Raw genomic sequence first — 24,236 nt, forward strand, 5'->3', positions numbered from 1 at the left:
TCAGAAACGAACCCCCAAATATTTATTCAGTGTTACAATAATCCTCTGCTTCATGAGAAGAATTCCAGTGAGTATGTACCTTCATGTGCTACAGCTGTTTTGAGGCATTTTACAGTCCTAATACTATTTCAGTCAAATTTGAGACCCAAGAAACACTTTTCACAGTAAGACTAAAGATCTTGAACCAAATTTTCCCACAGTTAAATTTTTTGGAAAAATGACATTAAATATTTTAGGTATTTTATTCCTCGTTAAAAACATGGGCTCTCTGTCCGTCTGCATGGAGCTCACATCCTCCACTGTGCGAGGAACCCATTGAGACGGACGTGAGACCTTTCCTGCAGAGTCTCTGACGAGGTCCGAGGAGCCGCTGTGACAGGACAGGTAACTTCATTGTGTCTTAAAAAAACACGTTTATGAGTTTTTAATTTATATTTGGGTGTATTGATTATTAGGACCATAATGAATTCACACTGTAAGGGAAAAATACCTCAAAGTACAGGAACCAAATTTTCTACCCTTATACGGATAAAAGTATAGAACTAAATGATGACATCAGTACACTTTTAATAGCTTAGAATCATCAGAAATTGTTCACAGGTTGAAGATAAATACAACATAGAAATTCAGTTATGCACATAATAGTAGGAGAATTTGACAGGTAAAACATTTCTCAAGAACCCATCTTTTGGATATCGCTCATGATATGGCACAATTGATGGCACTGTGGGTACTAAGTTTGTCTGCTAATGAACATTATTACGAGTGCTCTGTAGATTTCATGTGTGCCAGAGACACAGCTCATACAGCTGCAACGTCTAAAGGACTGAGCTGCACATTGTGGTACTGAGTTTCATCTGCAGGAAGCATCCGTTAGTTGCCCACTGCAGGGGCAGGTTGCAGCCCTGGGGTCAGGGAGGAAGGCCCTCCTCTCTCATGTGCGTCAGATGAGCGCTGCATCCATGAGCCACAGGCTGTGTTCCTCCCAGGTCCACAGTTCTAGGGTCCATCCCTTTGGGGTCTCTTTCTCTTTGGAAACTTGTACCCAGTTTATGGTTTGATTCCTTGTACTTTAATTCCTACTTTGTTTTTCATTTTGTGAGTTTTCTTTTTTAAAAATTAAAACAAGAAAGCCAGCACTTTCCACAGGCCGTCTTCACTGTAAGCTTCTGAGTGGTGGTCAGGAATGGTTATTGGGCTGCACAGCCTTCACAAGTTTCTGGTACATTTCTGACTTTAAAAACCTGGGGTACGAGTCTCTCTCCATGTGCATGTACACTGTTCTTTGGGCCTCTTCAAAACATGTTTCCGTGGGTTCTTGAATATTCCTGAAGATGGTTTCTCTTGTCGAACTGTCAATGTTAATCTGAAAAGTAAAATCACATCAGTAGGCAGAATGGAAGACGACAACATAATGGAAAGGTTTAATTTAGCCACCGCCATCCTTTTTGGTGGAGTGGGATTATTTTGCTTGCAGTTATGGGCATTTAAAAAGACACAGGAGATAAACTCTCTGCTTCTTCAAAAGTAAACGTCCATCTCCACATCCCAGATAAAAATAACATGAGGCCCAAGGCCCAGCAACCTGCAGAAACCATTGCTTACTTATGAGGCTGCAAGCGGTTTGCTAGTGGAGCCTACAAACAAGGAAGTTTACAGGATGGAGGTCTTATCTAAGGAAAAAAGGGAAGTTGGTGCTATTTTAAACTTGATCTTCCTTAACAGTCATCAGTGGTGACTTAACTGAATATGCCCCCAAAATGGGAAGAAGGTGAAGAGGCGTGGAGAAACAGAGAAGTGGTCATTTCGGCCAAACAAATATTTTCCAGGCGAGAGTTTTGAGGAACCAATCAATAAGGCGGGGCTCTCCAAGGTGACAAGAATCTCTTGTACTGCCCTCTACCCTTATCCCCAGGACAGGTACGCTCATTCCTCCTCCTCCTCGCACCTGGAGGAGCCCCAGTGTACCTGGTACACTCTTGACCCCGTTTTCTTCAGGCCTTTTTAAATGGCCAACTTTGATATGGATGTGAACGTCGCCGGCTTTGCTGCTTTCCACTCGGGTGAGCCGGGAGCGCTGGTGTGGAGGCACCGCCTTCACCCAGCACTGCTGTTTGTGGTGTCAGCAGTTCCTCCTAGCAAAGCCCACTCTCCTTTCTAAGTAACTTTCCTATTTTCCCCTTCAAATCATTCAACAAGGAGAGGCTTTGGAGCTACATGGACCTAACTTTGAACCCTGATTTTCCCACTTAACTGCTGCATCCCACTGGACAAGTTAGCTAACACAGTCTCTGGTGTCCAGGGTTCTTGGGTGTGAAATAAGGTGAATGACACTGGCTTTTGGAGCTCCAGGAGACACTGGCCATAAAGTGCCCAGCATGTGTGTGTGCCTGACAGACACAGGCGCCCTGGTTTCCGTTCATCACCACCGCTGGGCAGTTACCTCTCGAGGGGACTGTGGCTGGATGTAAATCTTGTACAGCTTCTTGGCCTGAGAAATTCTGCTCCATCGCGAGGCAATTTTCTTATAGGTTTCACAGGCCATCCAGAATTTAATATTCTCCTCACTGTGCTCCATTTTTAGGTATGCTGCGTAGATTACCGGACCGTCTAAAAGTAATGGAGAAGTCAGTTCGTTTTTGTGGGTCAAAATCATGAAGAACTCTGGAAAACACATAATGCAGTTTAAAAGTGAAGTATAAATCAGAGCTCCCAAATTATTTAACAAGTGACTGTCACTGATGTGGTCACCCCTCATTCCTTAACTTCAAGTCACTCAGAGAAAAGTGTCCACCAGGGTCTGTGAGCCTGGGATACAAAAGGACATGAGGACCCAGAGATAGGACTTACTTTCAGCTCAGTGGATAGAGAGGTCTGATCATGAAACCGACGTGAAAAATCTCAGACCTCCAACTAAGGGAGGGTCACAGCAAGGAAAGGGAGGGTTGAAAGGAAAATAGCCCTCCATGTAGAAGTGATCGATAGATCAGCTTGTGCAGCCTGTGGTGTTTCTCAGTATGCAGGGAGAGCCAGAGAACATAGACAGATGAAAAATTCAACTTCAGGTTCATGGCTTATTAGGAAATGGAGGACCAGGGAAAGAATGGAATTGGAAGGGGCGTTGAGAACCACCTCAGAATCCAGAACAGGCCAGTGGGTGTATGTGACAGAACCACGACAACAACACTTGATGCCATAGCTGAGCACCCTCAGCCCTGGTCTAAAGCAGCCCCTCTGGAGTGGGCAGATGAGGGCAACCGTGTGAGCGAAGGTGTTCCGAAGGGGGCGCTATTTCTGCAGGTGCGAGAGACTGAAGAAGACGGTGAGGCAAGCTCAGACCGATGCGACACATTAGTAAAACCTTTGGCAGGACCTAGTATTCCCAAGATTCAAGATGAACACCCTGAGATGAATAGTCTACTTCCTTTGGTGATGAGGACATCTGGAATCTCTGAGAAACGGAATTGCTCAATGATGATTCAATGCAACTTTGATTGATAGCAATAGAAATGTGTGTGTAGGCACATTGGACAGGTGACTGAGCGTAGACTCTGATGAAGAATGTCTTGATTCAGTATAATTGGCTGGGGGGAGAAATAATGGTAATCAGAGGGATGGCAATGATGAGTAAACTCTTATTATCCTTGTTCTTAACATAAGAGATTAGTTTCCTAGTACTAAACTCTGTGGCTTCTACTGGTTCTGTTAGCAGTGACAGGACAATAAAGATAACAATTAAGGTATTTTGCATCCAAGAGAAAAACTCGAATTGAGGCAGGTTTCTTCAAAGGAAACATTAGGGTTGGGGAATGCTGGCAATCTACAAGAAGCGTTCCATCCTGGAACACCCTGAATCAGAGCAGGGCTTGTCATTTTACCTGTGACACTGGGTGACAGGTGATTCAAAAGCACCATCACTGTTAGAGGATGGACAGAATGGGGTTAGATTGTGGATAAAAATGTAACCTCAAAAATGAAATGGGGTCGATATTTCTACCCAGTAGGGAGGACGCATGTTAACTTGGGTTTCCAGCAAGAAGTGAATTTTCACACCAAAGCGACTGTGGCCTCTGCCGTGCCCCAGCCCTGGCTGGGAGAGCCAAGGCGGGGCGGGGGTGGGGGGTGGTGTCCAGAAGGAGCAGGTGGTTTTCCAAGTGGAGAGGCATCTGGATGGGTGGGCAAACCATTTCTGGCTTCACAAGTAAAGCTGGAAGCTGAAGATTTGTTTGAGAAAATAAAAAGCAATTTGATATATTTTGTACTCAGAGGAATTTTGACTGAATGCTTCATCGAGAACAGAAAATAAGGACTCTAAAGTAAGGAAAGGAGCTATGAAACAGGGAAAAAATGAGACACCAGATAAAAATGTCCAGGCCCTGGAAGGAGACTTAACCGCCAGGCTACTTGGATGGTTTGAGTGGATGAGTGGGTGGGGGTGGGGAGATCATTTGGAAACCATTGACATGGTATTCTGAATTTGTGTTTATATTTGTGTTTAGCTTGATTGTGCAGGAAAATGTTTAGAGATTTTCATTCCAGAAGCTGCCTACGAGTTACTGGGATGCGAATCTTGTGTCTGTTGCATCATAACCTCATGAAAGCCGACCTGGACCACCAGGACCTGTCTGGTATTTCAGATAAGGTCCAGTGTGTAGGATCAGTGCTCTCGTGATTGGTGTGTCTCACAGAAGTCCGTCTTCGTTAGACTGATGTTTATACATAAGCCAAGTTAGCAGCTGAAAACGCACATGGACACAAGTGTTCCCGGAATCTGAGTAATCACTGAAATTGGAAGTGAATGGCTCACTCTAGACTTTTTATTGACTTACACTAGTGAGTTACAAGGTAGGGAAAAAAAAAGCCTTTTTCAAACCAGGCAGTGGAGCCCATTCTGCCGTTTTCAATGGGACTCCTTCCTGAGAATCGTGCTCAGGCGTCAGTGGTTCTGCCTGAGCAGAGCGAGTGGGATGCACATGAAATTACACATTTCAGAGCTGCCATGAAGTTGAGAAGACGGAAGGGGTGGGTTTGCGTCATGCACAGTGGATGCCTCTTCTTTGAATATGAGAGCAGTGCCTTGGGGAGTCTCTTGCATGTCCCTTTTAAACGAGTCACTGGAGTTTATGTTTCCATGACACATCTTGGTGTCAGAGGAAAGTGTGACAGTGCTCTCGGTTGAGTCAGAACAGGGCCCACATATTATTTAGGGTGGCTAGGCAGCCAGTTCACCCCATCATTCAACCCGAAAGGGGGGCTGGACCTCAGTCTTCCATCAGCAATGCCTCTAAACCAATTAAAACCTGTGTTATGTTCCCTTTGTGCCGCCAGGACGATGGATTCTGTAATTCTTCCATCCTCTCTATGAAGGTTTGAAGTGAATCTTCTGTTTTATTGAAATCTGTGCTGTGGCTCCTATGATATTAATCCTGTCTGGTTTTTTTCTCTTAACTTCTTTTTTCTCTAGTTCAATGTAGCTTAAAATGCTGTGGGTTGTTTTTAAATACAGAAAACTTCTTATAAAGATAGCCATTATTAACAATTTCTAACGTTTAATTTTACTCTATTAATCCTTTGCCCATCTTTAACTGCCTGCTTACTAGTAGTAATTTATCTACACAAACACAGATACATGGGCAAATCACCTTATTGGCATTACACCGTGAGAGCAGTTTTTATCACTCTTGCATCTTTAATATCACGCAGTAGGAAGGAAATACTTTTTCCTTCTATTTTTAAAGTCCACTGTAGGGCTAAACTCTCAATTACTGAGCTAACCCACTATTGTTGATTGTTCAGATCGTTTTCCCATTTTATGGTACAGATCACCCTACATTGAACATTTCGGTTTATAAATCTCTTCATCTCTAATTATCGCCTTAGGGTGAATTTAAAGGGGTGGACTGCTGGATTGACAATGTCGTATTTTTGGAGACTCTTGATATCTACTGTAAAATTGCTTCCAGGATAATCTCATTTTTATTGCGGTTTTGAAGTGCCCACACACTCCATCCTTTTCAATCTGTATTTTTAAAATGGCAGTGCTTAAACATTTCTCTTTCTCACTGACCTTTTCTGTCTGAGAACTTGAAATCTTTTGTTCATTTTTCTTTTGCATTGTTAGCATTTTCTTGAATTTTTATATATCTTTATATACACAAGACTCTGTTATATTTATAGCATTATCTTCTGTCCTCTTTTTACATGTTACTTTTGTGTATGATTTTTGAGGAATATTTGTAACCTAACCTGGAAAACACCTCAATTCATCTCTCTTACCCTACTTTTCATCTTTTCTGCATTTTTATTAGACAAAAATCTCTAAAACAAAAATCTGACCAGGACTCTTTATTTATAACCTTTTCTTATCACCCTGGTGGTGACAGACAGACCTCTTGGCAGGTGGCTGCAGAGCTCATAGGACACAGGGCTGTCCCTCGGCCCCTTGTCACCCCTGGACACAGTCTTGTTGACACCTCCCTATCTCTGGCCAAGCAGCGTGTTGCCCCCACGCTGCTGGAGCCGAGCTCCTTCCGTGTGGCAGGCTCTGCAACCCGATCCAAGACTCAGCGTGGGTTTCTCCATTTCTGAGAAAATTTCTCTGCATCAGCCGCATTCCTGTCAGTTGACAAAGAACACCTAGTCCGTACTTACTTTAATGATGTCTCCCTGCCTGTCACGGTCTGCTCCATCCATTGGCTCACTCTGTCCCTGTCCCCGCACCTGCGTACCTGGAGGGTCAGGATGCCATGTGCTTCACCTCCAGGTGCCCAGCGCCCGTGCCCTGCCTGATGGACAGCAGGGACTGAACAAACAAACGTCTGTCAGTCCTGGTTCAAGGTCCCTCGTGCTTTTTCACTGTAAAGGGACTCCCTTGGGTTTTGAAAAGTGAAGCCAAATTATTCAGCATTCAGGAAGCAGCAATGATGTCCCACTTTGGTTTTTTGAGAGCGAGACAAAAGATGTCCTAATTGGACAGTGATGTCTCTTAAAGGCCAGGTTTTGCCATTGCTTTGTTTTGTTCCCTGCAGTGTGACAAAGGGCACGAGAAATTAACAGGGACAGAGGTGCTGAGTGGGAAGAGCTGAGGCACAGCTGGAGGGAATGTGAGGGCTGGGGAGGGGACCATGGCAATGGCAGTGGTGAGTGGAGGTCAGGACAGTCACTGGGTCGGAAGCTGCTAATCCACGCAAAGCAGCCCAGACCCTCTCCCCGAGGAAGAGAGCTGAGGGGTGGCCCAGCCTCTGTGTCAGGCGCACAGGGGGGACCGCAGCATCTCCCAGTGCCTTCCGGTGTCCACTCTGTGCCACAAGAAGGAGGAAGATACCCAGGCCAGCAGAGGGCGGCTCCTCAGCATGGACGGCCTTCAGCAATGGGGCAACCTGACACTCTTCAACCTGGCGTGGCCAAGGCACTCTGCAGGCGACCGTGATGGCTGAGAAAGGGAGGGAAGGACACAGGACGTCCAGGGATGATTCTGGCCAAAATGAAAAGATGACGTCAAGTCTGTGTGATTCAGAACACTCATGTACCCGAAATGGCTTGCTACATGTCTGCTGTGCATCTGCACTGGAGCACATGGAATAGGCGGAGGAAAACACAGCTGTGCTTTCTCACTGGACACCATCCCTGCAGAATTGGAACGGGCCCTCAATATCCCCCGGTCATCCTGCCATCCTTCCTGATACCATCCAGCTCTCCAGATCTTCAGGAACTGTTCACATCTCCCCCCCTTTTAAAAGGCCAACACATCCTCCACTCAGCTCACTGCTGATGCCCTAGCCTCAGACTTGGCTCATTACCTGAGCCAAGCAGGTGGAGATTCCCTGCTTTCCCTCCGTCAGAGTAGCCAGCTTTTGTCTGCTGGCACCTGGGGTCTGCCCTTCCTGACTTCCCTCCCAAGAAGGAGGGACCCCTGTTCCTCTTTGGGCAGCCAGACAATTCTTTTTTGACTCCCACCTAATTTTTCTCCCTCTGTTCCATTGCTCTTAACATTGTCCCTATTGTTGCCATAGCTGGTAGCTTAGTTGGTTAGGGCCTCATCCTCATATGCCAAGGTTGTGCATTCGATCCCCAGTCAGGAGACACAAAAGAACCAGCCAGTAAATTCATACAGAAGTGGAACAACAAATCAATGTCTCCCCCTGTCTCTAAAATCAATACATAAAAAACATTGAAAAAATATTGCCCCTGCTCTCTGGATGCCACCATTTCTTCCTCTCTGTGATTGCCATCATCTGCCACTATGCGGCCATGTTGCCCAATAAAACCAGTAGCAGCTGTGGCTCTGTCCTCCCAACACTGACTGCTTATTCCCATCCAGTCCATACTCCTTCCTCTCTGACAGTCTCAGCAAAACTCAGGGAACTCGCGCCCTAGCCCACCTGCCTTGCTTCTTCTCTTCCTGTGCACCTCCACTGTGACCCTGAGACTGCTCCTGTCGCGGCTCCGTTGACTTCCATGTGGCCAAATCCGTCGTCACAGCCCTTTCTTCTTCATCTAACCCAGCTTATTAGCAGCTTTGACACAGCTCACAGCTGCCTTCCTGAAAGGCTGTCTTTACCTTTCATGGTCATACGCTGTATGGGTCAGCTGTAACTTGCCTGGTGCCTTTTTGTCTCCTTTGCTGACTATCCCTCTTCTCTGGATTTGGAAATATGAGTGTGCATCTGTTTTGCATCTGTTCCCCATCTCTGCTCCCCTCCCTCAGAACTCTACCCCCTAGTGACCTTAGAGGACCTGGCTATATTAGGGTCCACAGGCTAATCCCTTCTAGCTTTGTCTTCTCCACTGAGCCCAGTCTTGTCTGGTTTATTGTAATGGCTTCTCACTGGTCTCTGCTTTTATTCTTCAGAACTAGAGTGGTCTTGGGAAAGCACTTTGACTCTTGTTATTGAAGTCCATGTTCATTCACGTCACCTAGAAGAACCTAAGCTCCTGGCAGGTTAACTTCTGTTGGTTATTTGAAGACACTAACCTCACTCATACCTTAGGGCTTTTTGAACTTGGCTCTCTGCTGCTTCGGCCTCCATCCCTAGGTCCCGGCATGACTGTGTCTCAGTTCAAATTTTGTCTCTTCTGAGCATTCTCTAACCATCCAGTTGGCCTCTCAACACCTGCCTGTCTTTGTCCTCTTGCCTACTTTCTTCAAAGCACTTGCCACTTTCTGGAATCAGTTGATGAGTGAATTTGTTTGCTTAGCTGTCTGTCTCCTCCCTCTAGGGGGAGCACAGGAGCTGAGCACAGTGACCTTGGCCTAGTTCGCCCCAGTGTCCCAGGGCTGGGGAGGTCTTCCAGACAGGCCGGACTGAATGAGTCATCCAAGGGCGTGAGCTACTAACCTTCTTGTTGTTTACATTAAACATACTTTGCTCAAATATTAGTGCACAGCTTCTCTTCTCATCTTTTGAGAATTGGCCAATAAATATATGTATGGGCCTTCTGTATTTTGATTCTGACATTATAGATTTGGATTTTGATTATTTTTCAGTCTCGATCTTCCCAGTATGAAGAACCCTTGCAGTTGATGGTTGGTCCCCTTGTCAATTCAAATGCATGGCTCTTATTTTTTTCTAGCTCTAATAGGTTTAGCCATCTCAAATATCCACAGGACTTTTCCCCCATGTTCTTCTTTGTGGGTGCCTAATACTTGAAGGACATTTGGGGGTACTCTGCTATGTTTTGAGTCACCATAATTCCAGGAAAAATTGTTAGGAATTCCCATGTATTTTTATGAAGAGATGACTAATAGCTCAGACAATTTTTTCCCGATTCACTAAAAAAATTTACTATGACTTTTATGTCCACTTGAAAATAGTTGAATTCTTTCCTGAAAACTGATGTTTGGAAACTTGGAGTACTACTTATCATTGTAGACCTGAAAATTTTGATGGGTAATTTCTGCCAAATTCATTGTAGGGATTTTTTTACTGAGATCAGTTTTTAACACTAAGTCCTAAGGCACGGTACACTCTGTTTCTTCATTGAAAGGGGCGCTCGTTTATCTTTGCTGTGCTTGCTTCATCTCCAGCAGCTTTCCTGTCTTTAAAACGCCGCAGGCAAGACGCCCTTATTTTACAGAGTTGTGAATCAATAGGCCACAGCTTACAAAAGGCCTTTGGTGAGACTCCTCCTCCAGGAAGCCTGTTATCATCTCTCCCCATCTCTCTGCACCCCTTGGCTCACACACTGGGGTGCAGGCACACACATACACACACACGCTCTGTGCTGTGAGCCCTGCTGTTTCCGACTCCCTTCTGTGTGGTTGTTCTTCAACTGTTCGTGTATTGGATCTGTCCTTGATTGCGGATGCCTTCAGGGGAACCCTTGCACCAGCTCTGGGGCACACCCCCTCCACACCCCTGTAGGATCAGCTTCCCTGCATCCTGTGCAGTAAGAATTCGATGAACGCCTCACTGTTCAGAGAGGACACTTCACAAAGCATCGGCTAACACTCAAGGCACGTTTTGTTCTTTGGACAAGCTGTACAGCTCTCTGATTCTCGGCTTTTTACACCTGGCCCTTCATAAGCGTGTGTTTACCGAGCCACACTCGGGGCACACTTTAAATCCTCATGTTGTCTGAGGCATCCTAACAGGATCTTACAGTAGTTTTAAGTCAAAAAAAGGTGTGTATATGTTTTTCTTTCTATGTGTAGAGCTTTCTTCTGCTTGTCCAATGTAACGATAGACTCTTCCAGGGAAAGGTATCTCTATAAAACCACCTTTGTTCTGGAAGCCAAAAATGTATGTATTATTAAGGAAACAAGAACAAAAAATACTGCCCGTGAGTCAGTTACACAGACTTTGGTGAAATTTTTCGTCCACGGCTATGTTTTTAAAAATATTTTATTTATTTATTTTCAGAGAGAGGGGAAGGGAAGGAGAGAGGGAGAGAAATATCAATGTGTGGTTGCCTCTCATGTGTCCCCCACTGGGAACTGGCCTGCAACCCAGGCATATACCCTGACTGGGAATCAAACCGCGATCATTTGCTTCACAGGCCCACACTCAATCCACTGAGCTACACCAGCCAGGGCCAAGGCTATTATTTTTAAAGAGTATATCTTTGCCTTGTTTTGGTGTTACTAGAAGTTGCTTCAATCACCATTTCTTCTTTCTGCAAATGTACCAAATCTCTCCTAGATTTTCAGTTTGGAAGATTCATTTTTTTCCTGTTATTTTATGTGCCATATGAGCACATGGGATTTCTTTTTTTTTTTTTTTTTTTTTAGCTGCATCACCTGGCACCTAAAACTTGCTTAATAATTGTTGAATAAATAACATCTAGACTGCATCTAGGTTGCTGGCATAGTTAGTCTCTAACTGATGTACATCTTAGTTTTGCTGCGGTTCTGTCCTTGAACGGATGGTTTTCTTGGATCGCCTTTTCCCAGGAGGAAGGCGAGTTGAACTGGGCTGTGGTGATTGCTCCTTAATGGCTTCCAAACCAGTTCCTGTTTGTCGGTGGGGACCGAGTCTAACAGGCTTCATTCCTGTGTGGGTTTCCAAACCAGATGTTTTCAGAAACAGTCTTTTAGTCTGTGTGCAAACAGGCATCTACCTAGCTTACTGAGAGGACGCATTATGCTGGTGTGTTTGGTTAACGTAAACACATTTTATTCTCTGGCACATTTAATGTTTGTAGTCTTAGTTTTCTATTTCTGACTGGATGGCCCACAGAAAAAATTGTTATCATCACCTTTTTATTTTGCGATTATTGAATTTTCCCATCGACGTCATTGTGACTGAATTTCTGGTAAGGGGCTTACCCTGTTTTTGCTGGATTTTGCAAAGAGCACTATGCCTTCCTGTTCTCATCTTTTTTTGTGGACTTTGGTTATTTGTATGAGAGTAGGTCTCTAAGTTGCAAATTCTAGTTAGGCTCCCCCTTGGAGATCATTACCGAGTAATTAACTTTGTTCATGTTGGTTATGAGACCTCCAAGACTGGCACAGAAACTCTTACATAATCTGCCATGATGTTTTGATCTTTTCCTACTAGTATTTGCCTTGCAGTTATTCATTGGACATTTATGGAGTGCCATTATGGACAAAGCACATTGTTAGTCTTGAGAGGGAAGGATGATACGGGAGCGAGAGGCAATCGTGCTCTTAGGAGATGCACAACAGAGTGAGAAAGTAGCTGTGGAAAAAACCCAGCACGCCGAAGAGCTGTAATTAGAAGCAGAATAAATAAGGACGCCAACAAAGGAGAAGAGGGAGAAAGAATGTTTCCGAGAGGTTTCGTGGAAAAGGTGGACGCTGAATTTTACATTCCAGGATGGGCAGAGTGGTTAGAGGAGACCCAGGGAGGACTTCACACAAAACCTGGAGTGGGGGAGTTGTGGATGCGGAGCATGGAGCTGTGGTCACCTGGGCCGTGGGGCAAGTGCCGCTCGGAAGAGCAGAGCTGGAGCTGAACTTTAGAAAGTGCACTGATTTAAGGGAGTCTCGTTTCTGGTGGTGGAGAAAACCCGACAGATTGTGACAGCTGGTTATTGCAATGCAGTGTAAAACAACCTGTGACTGCAAGGCCATGCAGGAAGATATGGGGGGACAGATGTTGGCCTTACCCCAAAGCTCGAGGATATTCAAAGTTCTCTCAGGTTGGAGAGTTAGGACTTTTTGGTAGGCAGCAGAGAAAAAGGAATGCTAGAGATAGGGACTTCATTACTAGTAAAAATAGTGAATCATTATTGTGTGCATAGTATGTGTCAGGCTGAGAGTGAGGGGTTTGAAGTCTAACCTGCACAATAATGCTGATAGTATTCCCATTTTACAGACGGGAATATGAAACTCCAGGAGGGAGATGAATGTGGCAGCATTTCAAGACAAAGATGATAGGGAGTTGGCACTGGAATCCAGATTACTAGCAGAGGATCCATCAGTATAGCTGGCTGAGCATATACTTGTGTCTCTTCCTCTCATTCCAATGTCCTAAAATTGGCCCCAAGATACATTTTAAAAATTCTCAGTTGTGCGGGCAAGCGGATCACAAACTGGAAGGAGGTCAGGGCCGAGGGTGGCAAAGAAAGAAGCCACAGACTCGAATGCTGTTGGAAAGGTGTGCCACAGAAGGTGGGTGCACAGGTAGAGAGCCGAGCTCGGAGGCCTGTGTGCCAGCACCAGGAGGGGCAGTGCAGTGACTGTCAGCGTGGGTGGGTGACAGGTGTTTCGGGAGGAGCGGCCTCACTGCTACCATTGTCCTCATTGCCAGGCAGTCAGAGCAGCCCCCAGACCAGGAGGCAATGTCCCAGGAACACGGCAGCCCCCAGGGGGAATAGGAAGACCCTTGTCCTGAATGCCCACCCAGACATCCCAGGAGTGAAACTGCCAAGCAGCACGGCTAACCCCTCCCACACTCCATGGAGGCCAACAGAAAGAGCATGCACAGCGAGACCAGCGGGACTCTCAGATCAAAGCGGCCTGTAGGCAGAAACTAGCAAACACTGGAGGGGAACAAACCTACTGGGAAAAAAGGTGCCACATCCAGCAAATGAGACTTTTCTTTGACTACCCACTGCATCTTTTTTTCTGTACCCGTCTCTGAGTATGGATCTCTTTATACGAGCTCCCATTTCCCGCCCCAAACCCGACTGCCCGCCCGCACGGAGGCGCACACCCGTCGTACTTCGTGCATCAAGCCCATGACTTTGTCGCCCTCGTGGCCACTGCTCTCATCTTGCACATAGACCACCTCAGTGTCGAGACTTGTGTGCAGCTAAGGCTTGCTTGAAGGAGACACTCACTGATCAAGTCATAAATGAAGTTTGAGGAGTTTTAGAACACTGAGACTCCAATTTATTCTTACTTTTGAAGGCACTAAGAGAAGCAAGTTGTTGCCCTGGCTGGTATAGCTCAGTGGATTGAGTGCCGGCCTGGGCACCAGAGGGTGACCTGTTGGATTCCCAGTCAGGGCACAGGCCTGGGTTGCAGGCCAGGTCTCCAGTGGGGGGTTGTGTGGGAGGCAACCACACATTGATGTTTCTCTCCCTCTCTCTCCCTCCCTTCCCCTCTGTCTAAAAATAAATAAATATTTTTAAAGAAAATCAAATTGTTAATTTAAAAAGTAATCTAACTTTAGCTGGTTACGGTAAGGCAGTGTATTTCATTACTATTTCAGCATATTTTCCAAGGGCTTTTACACATAGACTTGTGAAGAATAAATAGTCACAGTGACTCATCTTGTTTTAAGTGACACCAAAGACAATCATGGCGGCTGACACGACAAACTATTTTCAGGGTTTCCTTTTTTAACTGTGGCGGTTGCCACTTCGGCGGCAGTGAGAACAGGGCCCACTGTCACCATCCAGGGCCCCCTCCCCCGAAGCATGAGAGCGAGGGTGAGTCGCAGATGACACACACCGCATACTCACGTTTTGTGGCCATCAGCTTTTCAAAGGACTGGGCCCAAGAGAGCACTTCCTCCAGAGTCAGGCTTTGAAGAGAAATGAGAGAGCTCGTTGCACTGAAAGACCCTCACGCTTTCTCTGAACCGAGTGCAAACACAAACGCACCGTCTTGAAAGTAGCCCCGAACGGGCACGCTGCGTTTGCAGTTTTAGTGGGACGTTTATGTCCTTTGATCTTTTACATTTTATTTTTACTTCCTAAATACTGAAAATTATGAGAATTATGAAAGTATTATAAACTTGAGAATATTATCAAGTACATTTTTAAATGGTAGTTCTAGTCCTGTAATCTCCCTTTTCCAAATTACCACTATCAATATTTTGATTTATTTTTTTTTAGTCTTTGTGTTATGTGTGTGTTTGTGTGTTTTTATCCAAGAAGTAATCATACTCTGCTTGTGTGTGTGTGTGTGTATACTTTATGTGTGTATACACACACATATATACACATATATTCTTATGATGAACTTTTATATCTTCACGATTGTCTTAAAAACCATTTACAGTGCTGTAATTTATAGTTATAATTTATAACCATTGATACTCCCTGACTATTGAGTATTCTACAAGGAGGCGTTTCATAGTTTACATAATTATTCTCAATTAGCATTTTGATTGTTTCTCATTTTTCACCGTTAAAACCTGACATGGTCCATCATTAGAGTCATTCCTCAGGAGATTAGCAGAAGTGGGATCAAAGTGGGTCAAAAGATGCACGTGTTTAAGGGTCTCAGCACAAATTGCCAGGTTGCTTTGAAAGCGTTAAGCATTTCACACAGCAACACCTTTGCCCACTTAGCAGGTAGAATCTTAGAGTTTATCCACAAACCCTCTTTGCATGCACTTATATAATAAAGATCATCTATCTGATGGATGAGTATTTTCTGTCTATTATTTGCTATATTTTTTACGCATTGGGGGTTTTATTACTGTGAATAAGGTGTCACGTTCCATTTGATGTAAAAAGCATTTAAAAAAAAGCATTTATCGTTTAGAAAATGTCTGTGAAGAATCCTGACTCTGAGGCTTTAATTTTGTTCCTTTGGGTGGGCTTCAGAGGCCAAGTGGCAATGTTGCCACACAAGTCCTCTTACCTTCCCTGTTTTGAAACACTCGGTGTGTTCGTTGCCATTCAGTTTATGACACATTGAGCCCAGTCGCCCGTGCCGAATGGACAGCCGGTGGCATTAGTAGGCACCTGGCGTAATGGAAGGAGATTTGTTCAAGAGGTTGAAGTGTAACCTTGAACACACACACAAAATAGCGAGAGTCCTAAAAAGGTCAAATGCGTTTTGTTTTCTGAAAATCCAGGCGGCTCCTGTGAGTTTTAGATGGACTGTTTGCATCAGTGCTAAGGCTTAACAGTGTACTGCTGAGAACGGCTTTCCAAAAACATGTCTTCGAAACGGGGTCTGACTTGCTGTTCTCTTCTCTCACTAGAACCAGGGAGGGCGCAGCTCACAGCAGCCTTTCCAGTCTGGTGCCCGCGGTGGGGCGGGGTGGGGGGCGCAGGGGTGTGGGTGGACAGTGCTCCCTGCTGGTCTCTTCGTACCACTGTTTCCAGCATTTGGGGAAGAATACAGCCCTCATGCGGCCCCAGCCCAGGTGCCCTTGCTCCCCTGGGTTAGTTTATAGTCTGGTGTCGCTAACACTCGGAGGGAGAACACGTGTGCCTCCAAGATTCACAACGTTTATGGAGAAAGTGCAGTGATTGTGGTTGGGGTAAAGTTGTGATATTTACAGTATTTTTTGGTTTAACCCCAGTTTTGCTTGTAATTATTTCTTAGTATTTCACAACTTTTCACGTTCCCATGGCTGTCCAGGTGCCCTAGTCGGAATTGTCCTAAACACCTTTGCCCCTTCGCCCACCCCGATTTTTAAATAGGAGTTCTTTGCTTTTGTAGGCAGCAGGAACCAAACGGACTGGGGGAGCATCCTCAGATGTTGTGATGGGAAGAGGAATAGAGTGTTTGGAATCTGACAGTCCTGTCCGTGCTTGATTGTTTGGGTCTTGCTGAGTACCTCCAAGCCTCAGTTTTATTGTCTGTACAATGGGGACAGCAATATCTACATCAGAAAAACGTAATGAAAATGGAACTAGGTCCTGAATGTAAAACATCAGTCAAATGACCGCTACCCAGCTGCCATGTGAGTGTGAATCCTCGCTCCCCTGCCTTCCCTTCCCTTGGTGCCCCGCGTGGCTGGCTGCAGGAGGGCGGGGGAGCCCTGCCAGGGATGCTCGGCAGGAGTCCTCAGCAGAAGGGGAGGAAGCTGCCCCCCAGCCAGCTGTCCCCTTTCCTGTCTGACTGCGCCTGTTGGTGCGACAGTCGCACCTGGTCGTCAGCTTACCAAGCTTCCAGGCTCACTGCTCCTACGCCCACAGGCAGTGGCTTGTGAGTGCTGTGGGGCACTCAGCTGCTTCAGGGCATGTTCTGACATGGGCAGGGAGGGGCTCGGAACTGAGGTCTGCACCTGGGCCGGGGTAGACATGCATAGTCACCCCAGCAGGGACCCTCAGCGCAGGGCTTTTCCGAGCTAAGCAGACCCCGCCCAGTGACTCGTTACCTTTCTCAGGCATCATGCTTGCCATTTTGACTCAGTCACTGTCCCCCCAAGTGGTCCCAGTGTTAAACAGACTTGGGAGCTTGGTAAGCACTGGGCTTCACCCCTTCTCCACCCCATCTCACCTCTTCCAACTCGGGGTGAAGATTTCTGCCACTTTGCAGATGTTGGGTTTGGACCAAAGAATCTCGTTTTAGGAGAGACAATGTAAAACTTTAAAAATATAAACCTAAGAATGTTTATTTATCCTAGACTCTCTAAAAACGTTGAACTTGCTGAATTCCCAAGTGCAAACCATGAATAATGAAAACAAAACCCCGGTGGAATAAAGGGTTGGTCTGGGGGGGTGTGGATCACTCATGTGTGAACGCACATTTTACTCTCTGAACAACGCGTGGGCAGATTCCGTGGAATATGCAGACTCCCATCGGCCCTGCGGTGAAATGCTCTGGGAAGGTGGAGGCGTCGCAGTGCTACTTACTGTGCAGGGCGCCTCTCGGATGCCTCTCTGCATGCCTTGCAAAGCCAGCAAGTCCGCCCGCTCATTTTTCTAAAGAAATACAGCATGCACTTAGTACAATTTAGTGATTTAAAATAATTATAGGCTAGAGTCAGTTTCTAAAGAGCACATGGGGTTCTAAAACTTGAAGGTGATGAGCTACAATCAGCAGTGTGGGGGTGGAGACCTCATCTCATAAATATTTATGGGGATGTAGGTGCTTAGAGTTGTGGCTTTAGAACCCATCTGGCCCACCTGTTCGTCAAGTGGTGACACTTAAACAATATAGCTCTCTGCAAAAGGCCTTTCCATGCAGGGTCATGACAATGAATTTGTCAGCTCCCAAGATTTCTCTTTTTGAATAGTTCTTGTCTTTATTATTTATTTATTTTTTAAAATTTTTATTTATTTATCTTTAGAGGAGAAGGGAAGGAGAGAGGGAGAGAAACATCAATGTATGGCTGCCTCTCATGCGTCCCCTGCTGGGAACTGGCCTGCAACCCAGACACGTGCCCTGACTGGAACTTGAACCACGATCCTCTGGTTCGCAGGCCCGTGCTCAATCCACTGAGCTACACCAGCCAGGGCTTAATTCTTGTTTTTAGAAAGAAGCATTTGCCTCTTTGTAATTGGCCCTATACAACAGTACAAAGCCAAAAGATAAATAAGTCTCTGAACCGTGAATTCTCAGAGGTTGCTGCCTACCTGTTCCCCCCCGTTCTGGGCCGTGTGACCCTGACCTTAACATTCAGGTAGAGTTACGCAGTCCAGGCCTGATGTAGCAATGAGGCTCAATTTTAACTCAGAACATTGAGAGAATGACTTACAAATTTGTTAAGAATAATTAAATCCACCCTTGATACTGAGAGCTGGAAACATTTTGCTAAACATATATTCACACTTATATACAATGGACAAACTGAGTTTTTAGTATCGGTATCTACTGATTTCCTGAGACATCTGTTGAACACTTGTTAGATGGCAAGTCCTGGCTGCCAGTTCTTCCCGTTTTCCGTAAGAAGCAGGTGTAATTCACACGAGGGGGACTGTGACACAGGAAGTCGAGGGGCCCCTGAGCACGCACAGGAAGAGAACGGAACCAGATTTGGGGGATTTAGAGAAGGCTCCCTTGTAAAGTAACTGCTGAGTACAGGGGAGGGGGTGGTTCGGACGAAGCTCGGAGGAATAAATCGTGTCCTATTGAGGAAATGACAAAAACGCAGTCACCATGCAAGTCTAGAGTACAGCAGGGAGAGAGCTCAGGGAAAAGGCCGGCGCTGGCACCAGTCCCGTAGCCGCGTTCTGCATGTTCCCTGTGGTGAGGAAGTGGGGAGAGAGAGTCGTGAGGAGGGGCCGAAGTGGGCACGTCAGGGCGCACACAGCATGCGTGTCGTAGGAGGGGGCTGGGAAGGTATCCACGGTTTTACAACATGGACCAGATGTGCTAACGTCTGAAGTGGTGCGGTGAGGAGAGTGGATTGGCGTGGGGAACTGGGGGGTCCGTTAGGAGGGGACTGCAGGAGTCCAGGAGTTCCTGTTCCTAAAGTCTGCAGTGTCCGGGACACTCCTAAGCTCGGCCGGTGGTGGCCACGAACAGAGATCGAAGACATCAAAGAGAGTGAAAATCTTAGAATTTCAGGGCCCTGAGAAATAAGGCAGACCTGGAGTTGAAAATGTGGGGCCAGGACACTGGCCAGGTGGAGGCACAGGATAAGTTCCTGTTTCCTTATAAGGAGGGGGCGTGTCATGGGTGCAGCTCTAGGCATCTCTGCAGGTTTGGGGATAAGCACTTATGGACATTGTAGATGCATGGACTTCATTTTCTGTGTGGACCTCCGCAGTACAGGGGCCAGGGGCCGAGGTAGTTAAATATACCTGCAGGAAGGCATCAGATTAGGACTCTTGTGACTGCAAATATAGTTTAAACCAGCTTAAGCAAAAGGGAGAGTTTATTTTAAGGACATGTTTGTGTATGTGGTGAGGTTCTGGATGGCCTTCAACGCTGGGCTCTGTCCTGTTGGTGGTCATAATTCATCGAGGTCTTTAAACAAGTGTGATGATCCTGATTAGTCTGATCCTTATCTTGAGTGTGATTGGGCCCCAAGCTACAGGACTGCAGTTCACCCTTTAAGATTCTTCATCTCTGGGATCGCCTGCAAGTTGCACGTTACCCAACGGCTCTCTGCTTATCTTCAAAGTCAGGGGATGGTCAAGAACTTCCTTCTTTCATGTCTTTTCTGTCATTGCAACTGGTCATCCCCACCTTCTTCTGGCCTTGACTTCTCCCCTACCTACATCGACCTGTGACGACTTTTATGTCTCATTGTCTCCTCACTGATCTACTAGAGCAACATGTGCACATTGGTGTTTTCTGTAACTAAAACTGAGGTCTGTTTGCCAAGGTATCATATTTTCTTGTATAACTTTAAAGCAGTTGTTCAGTGAAGGCAGCACGGGCCTCATGTGCAATACCCACTGGGGTCAGAAGCACAGCAAAGGCAATTTCCAGATGGATCAGGGTTTAGGGGCTCCCTGCAGCTCCCGAGAGGTGATGGAGTGTATTGAAGTACCTCTGGGCCTTGCAGCCAAGCAGACCTGTGCCTGAGTTCAGGCTCTTAGTTTTGTGATCTTGGGCATGGTAATTAAAACGTGCTGATTCTCAATATCCTTTTCTCCAAAGTGGAACTGTAAAAGTTCGAAAAGTACATGCAAAACTTTCCGATGCAGTTACTCTGTTGTTCATTCAGCTTTGTGCACTCTGTCACCCAGGAAACGTTTCCTAAGCTTTTTTGTGTGTACAGGGACCACACTTTACAAGACCGCATTTCTTCCTCTTTCTAAATCTCAGCTCGACCCTGCTCCCCTTTCCCCATTAAGCTTATTCATTCTTCTACGCGTGGGCCTCCTCCCAGCCATCCTTTGCCACTGTGTTTCTGTATTTCTGTCATTCATGTATTCTGGTAGTGACTGAAGTTTGAGCTTTAGAATTAGCTGAGTTGGCTACAGGGGTTCCCACACTTTGGGGTGCATGTATCATACTGAGGAGATGGAGCCCCCAAGAAGGGCTTGTTTGCCCAGAAGAGCTCAGGCAAGTTTGAGGACTAGAGGGCAGAGACGTGAGTGGACAGCCCAGCAAGCCCCACCCTCTAATTACACAGGGTGTCCCCTCTACAGAGAAGATGCTTGGATTCACCTACACTCCTCTCGCTAAGCGGTGGCCCCCGGGTGGGGCTTCTCCCAGGGAAAGGCCACCTTCCTGAGTCCCAGCAAAGCTCGGTGTAGGCCACCAGGAGCCCTGTGCTTGGCTGTGTGACCGACTCAGAAGGACGTTCTCTGGCCCAAGCAGCTCATTGGCAGAGTGACATTGGAAAAGAGGTGTAATATAAATATATGTAATATACAAAACCCTTATTATTTATATTTCTGACTTTTACTAGACTATAAATTCCCTAAGTGTTGTATTCAAATGCTGTTTGACAACCATATATATACATATATATATATATATATACATATGTATATATATATATATGTATATATATATATATATGTTTGTCAAGAAAAAAAATATATGAGTGGTTTATATGTTGTCTAGTATTCTAGGTCAGATGTTCACAGATTTGTTAAATTATGCAATACCAATAGAATATAGTGACATAAGAGCATCAGTGATTAAATTGAAATAAATTAGTGGCAGAACTATGTGCAAGATGTACTAGGCTTGGAATAAAGAGACTACAAAGCAGTCTTATTTTATGAAGCTCTCTGGTTTTTTAGTCCATATAGAAATGGGCCTTTTTGGACACACTCTTATAGGCTGGAGTTCTGCTCCCTGCACCGTCAGGTGCCTGGGGCCCTGCTGGCCATCTTCTAAGCTTCTGGGACTAAGTGTCCAGGCGCCTGCTGGCACTTTCCTCTCTGATTACTCCTGGACTCACTCTCCTACGCGTACCCCCTTTGCTTGGGTATCACAGAACATGCCACGTGTTCTCCTAATGATGCCTTCTGTGTGAAACAAGGTCAGTTCACAAATACTAACCCAGCTTCTGGTAATAAAACACACTGGCCCCCTGCATGTATTACCTCTTCCAAACAAAGCACGGCTGAAGTATGGGAAATGAACATACCAGGGTTAAACGTGAAGGAAAAAAGATTCAGTAGGGACAGAGAAAACAATGAACTGTTCCAAACTGATTTTGGAAAGCAAATGAAGGAATAGAAATTAAAATCACATACCTCTAATTTGAGAAGAGAAGAGGTAGGCTTTGGAATGTCATCTGAAAAAAAATAAAGAAAAGGTAATTCACAGTCTGAGGATAGAGAATTTTCAAAATAACTAGTGGTTGAAACAGAATGGTATGCAGTCCTACATTCAACAGTATTTATCATGAAGTAGTACATCTGTTTAATAGTACCAAAAATGCAGAGGGCAGAGTGAAATACTGCCCTACTTACAACTGAGAACTTGTAAGAACTTTTGGTAATTCCAAAAACAGTAAATTCTAAATTATTTTTACAGTAGAGTTCTTCCACATTAGAATTTGATCAAAATATTCCATTGATAAATTCAAATTTATCTGGTCTATAGTTAACTGAAATTAAGATAATGTTTAGCTAAATTATAGTTTTGGCATTAGAACACATGTCATTTGGCATTAGAACACTAGGTCATTTACTAGTAAAAATACAAATTATCCTAACATATTCCATAGAACTACAATTCTATTTTGGCAAAAAGGGAATTCCCTGAAGAATGACCTGAACGAATATGATACACAGTTTATTTAAATTGGAGAAACTTACCAAGCTTCAATCATTAATAATCACTTTTTTCTCATGTTTGTGGTATGAGATGTGGAAAAATTCCATTGACCTAAAAATAAAATAATAAAAAAAACAAAACCAAAAATTTTATTGTGTGCTTCCTGGAGAATGCATATTTGTCAGAGATTTCTATAAATACCCTGCCTTACATTTTAAGTAAATAATTTATTTCCTTTGTAAGGATTGGATTATGCTTATGCCTATTTTTGATTTGTTAATTTCTTATCTAGAATTAATATTAATTTTATGGATTGATATAAAAATTTTATACTTTTAATTTGTATTTTCATTGCTTATTATTTAAATATTTTTGTTTATTTAATGTTAACACTATGCATTAATTCTCCTATCATTTTTATTCTTCAGCATTATCTTGGTAAAACTAGTGTGCACTTTTATAACTTAAGTGTATTTATAACCAGTTTGGGTCACCATAATGATTTATTTCTCAGTGTTTTCCCCTGATTATTTTAAAGAAAACATGCATTTCATCTGTAGAATCTAATTCTTAGAGTGGTTATAAATGCATTAGTGATGGATTGAGCTGAATATGTATCATGCCAGAAAATAAATTCAAGTTTCCTCTAGCATTTAAATGAAAACTTTCTCAAAGCAATATGAAAAGATAAATGAATTTTCTTAACTTGAGCCTTTTCACACATTTAAAATTTTGATTGTCCCGGTAGACAACTGGTTACTCCTTTCTGTTTAACATATAGTATCTGTATTTAAGTGCGTTTCTTTATGTTGTGATGTAGCATGTCACATAAACTGTAGGAAAACCTGGAACAATTTACATTTTTGTAAAGTTTCATTTGCCACAGCACAAACAATTTTTGCCTTTCAAAAAGCAAGTGATTTGCATGTAGCTCTGCCTAGGCCTGACATTAAGGAATGAAGAAATCCTGTAAAATCAAGATTAACAATGCTTCATGTAAACCTTACAACCTGAGGTCAGTGCAATTAATGGAATAATGGAACTAAGTATTTGGTAAATGCATGGTTTTCAAAACCATCAAGTCTGACTTCATATCTTTATCTGAACACACACACACACACACACACATACTAACTCCATAGAATGAAAGACCACACGTTCTCCACTCCATTGTGGAGTGGAGAATGTACCCCATCTACAACTGTGCCCATTTACAACTCCATTTGTGTATGTGTGCCTGTAGGTTTGTTTTCTCTTCCTCCTTTCCTTTCCTTTTTTCCTTTTTCAGCTGTAGGAAGACTCGGCCTGACCAACATCTGGGTTTTCTAGTTTATCTTCCTTCGGAGAAACCTAGTCCCATTTCCAGCAGCCCTGCTGTTGAAGTAAAATCCCAATGAGTCGTTTCCACCGAGCAAAGATCACTGTGCTCACCACTGCGTTAGAGTCTCACACTTACAAACATTCCGTGTAGAGCGGTCCGCCGTGCTGAGTTGTATCTCCTCTGTGTAGGGTCCTTTTGCAGCCAGGTTCTGAAACCTCACGAGGCACCCAGCATTTTGTTTTTCCTGGCGTGAAAGAACTTTAATTGCCTCTGTGATGACCTTTGGGGGCACTCTGGTTTCTGAATGAATGTCCTGCTTTTGTGCCTGTATCTATGCAAAGAGAGGTTTTGTTGAATATGGAAAGTAGCGCTGGGGACTCCATGCACCGCTGATAAGGAGGTTTATCTGACAGCATCAGCCCATCTGAGGAGTCCTGTGACCGGAAGCAGTAGCTCCATGAAATCTCCAATGCAACAGTCAAAGTTTTTCCCCCCAAACAGTTCATTTTTCTAGTTTTAGAAAAAGTAAGGTAAAATCTCCCTTTGAAAACAGGCAGAGAGCTGAATACCGTTAAGTAGGCTGTCTCTGCAAACTCTGGCTGTGGACTTACTGAGAACTGTTCAAATCAGCCTGTCGATTTACTAAGATGGGTAAGCACTAGTAACAGCTGACAGATCCAAAGA

General features: G+C 44.6%; 1 protein-coding gene across 1 annotated transcript; it reads right to left on the reverse strand.

Moving 5' to 3' along the window:
- Nucleotides 1-583: 583 nt before the first annotated feature.
- RGS13 (regulator of G protein signaling 13) lies at nucleotides 584-23,833 on the reverse strand. The gene is made up of 7 exons (XM_037142916.2): nucleotides 23,688-23,833; nucleotides 22,273-22,342; nucleotides 21,706-21,746; nucleotides 17,452-17,520; nucleotides 14,374-14,435; nucleotides 2,444-2,610; nucleotides 584-1,366 (listed from the first exon to the last, which is right to left on the reverse strand). The coding sequence occupies exons 4-7, from the start codon at nucleotides 17,514-17,516 to the stop codon at nucleotides 1,181-1,183; spliced, it is 480 nt and encodes a 159-aa protein (XP_036998811.2). The 5' UTR covers nucleotides 17,517-17,520; nucleotides 21,706-21,746; nucleotides 22,273-22,342; nucleotides 23,688-23,833; the 3' UTR covers nucleotides 584-1,180.
- Between the last annotated feature and the right edge of the window lie 403 nt (nucleotides 23,834-24,236).

Source organism: Artibeus jamaicensis, unplaced genomic scaffold, assembly GCF_021234435.1.
Source record: "Artibeus jamaicensis isolate MK-2021 breed Jamaican fruit bat unplaced genomic scaffold, CSHL_Jam_final contig_467, whole genome shotgun sequence".
Lineage (NCBI taxonomy): Eukaryota > Metazoa > Chordata > Mammalia > Chiroptera > Phyllostomidae > Artibeus > Artibeus jamaicensis.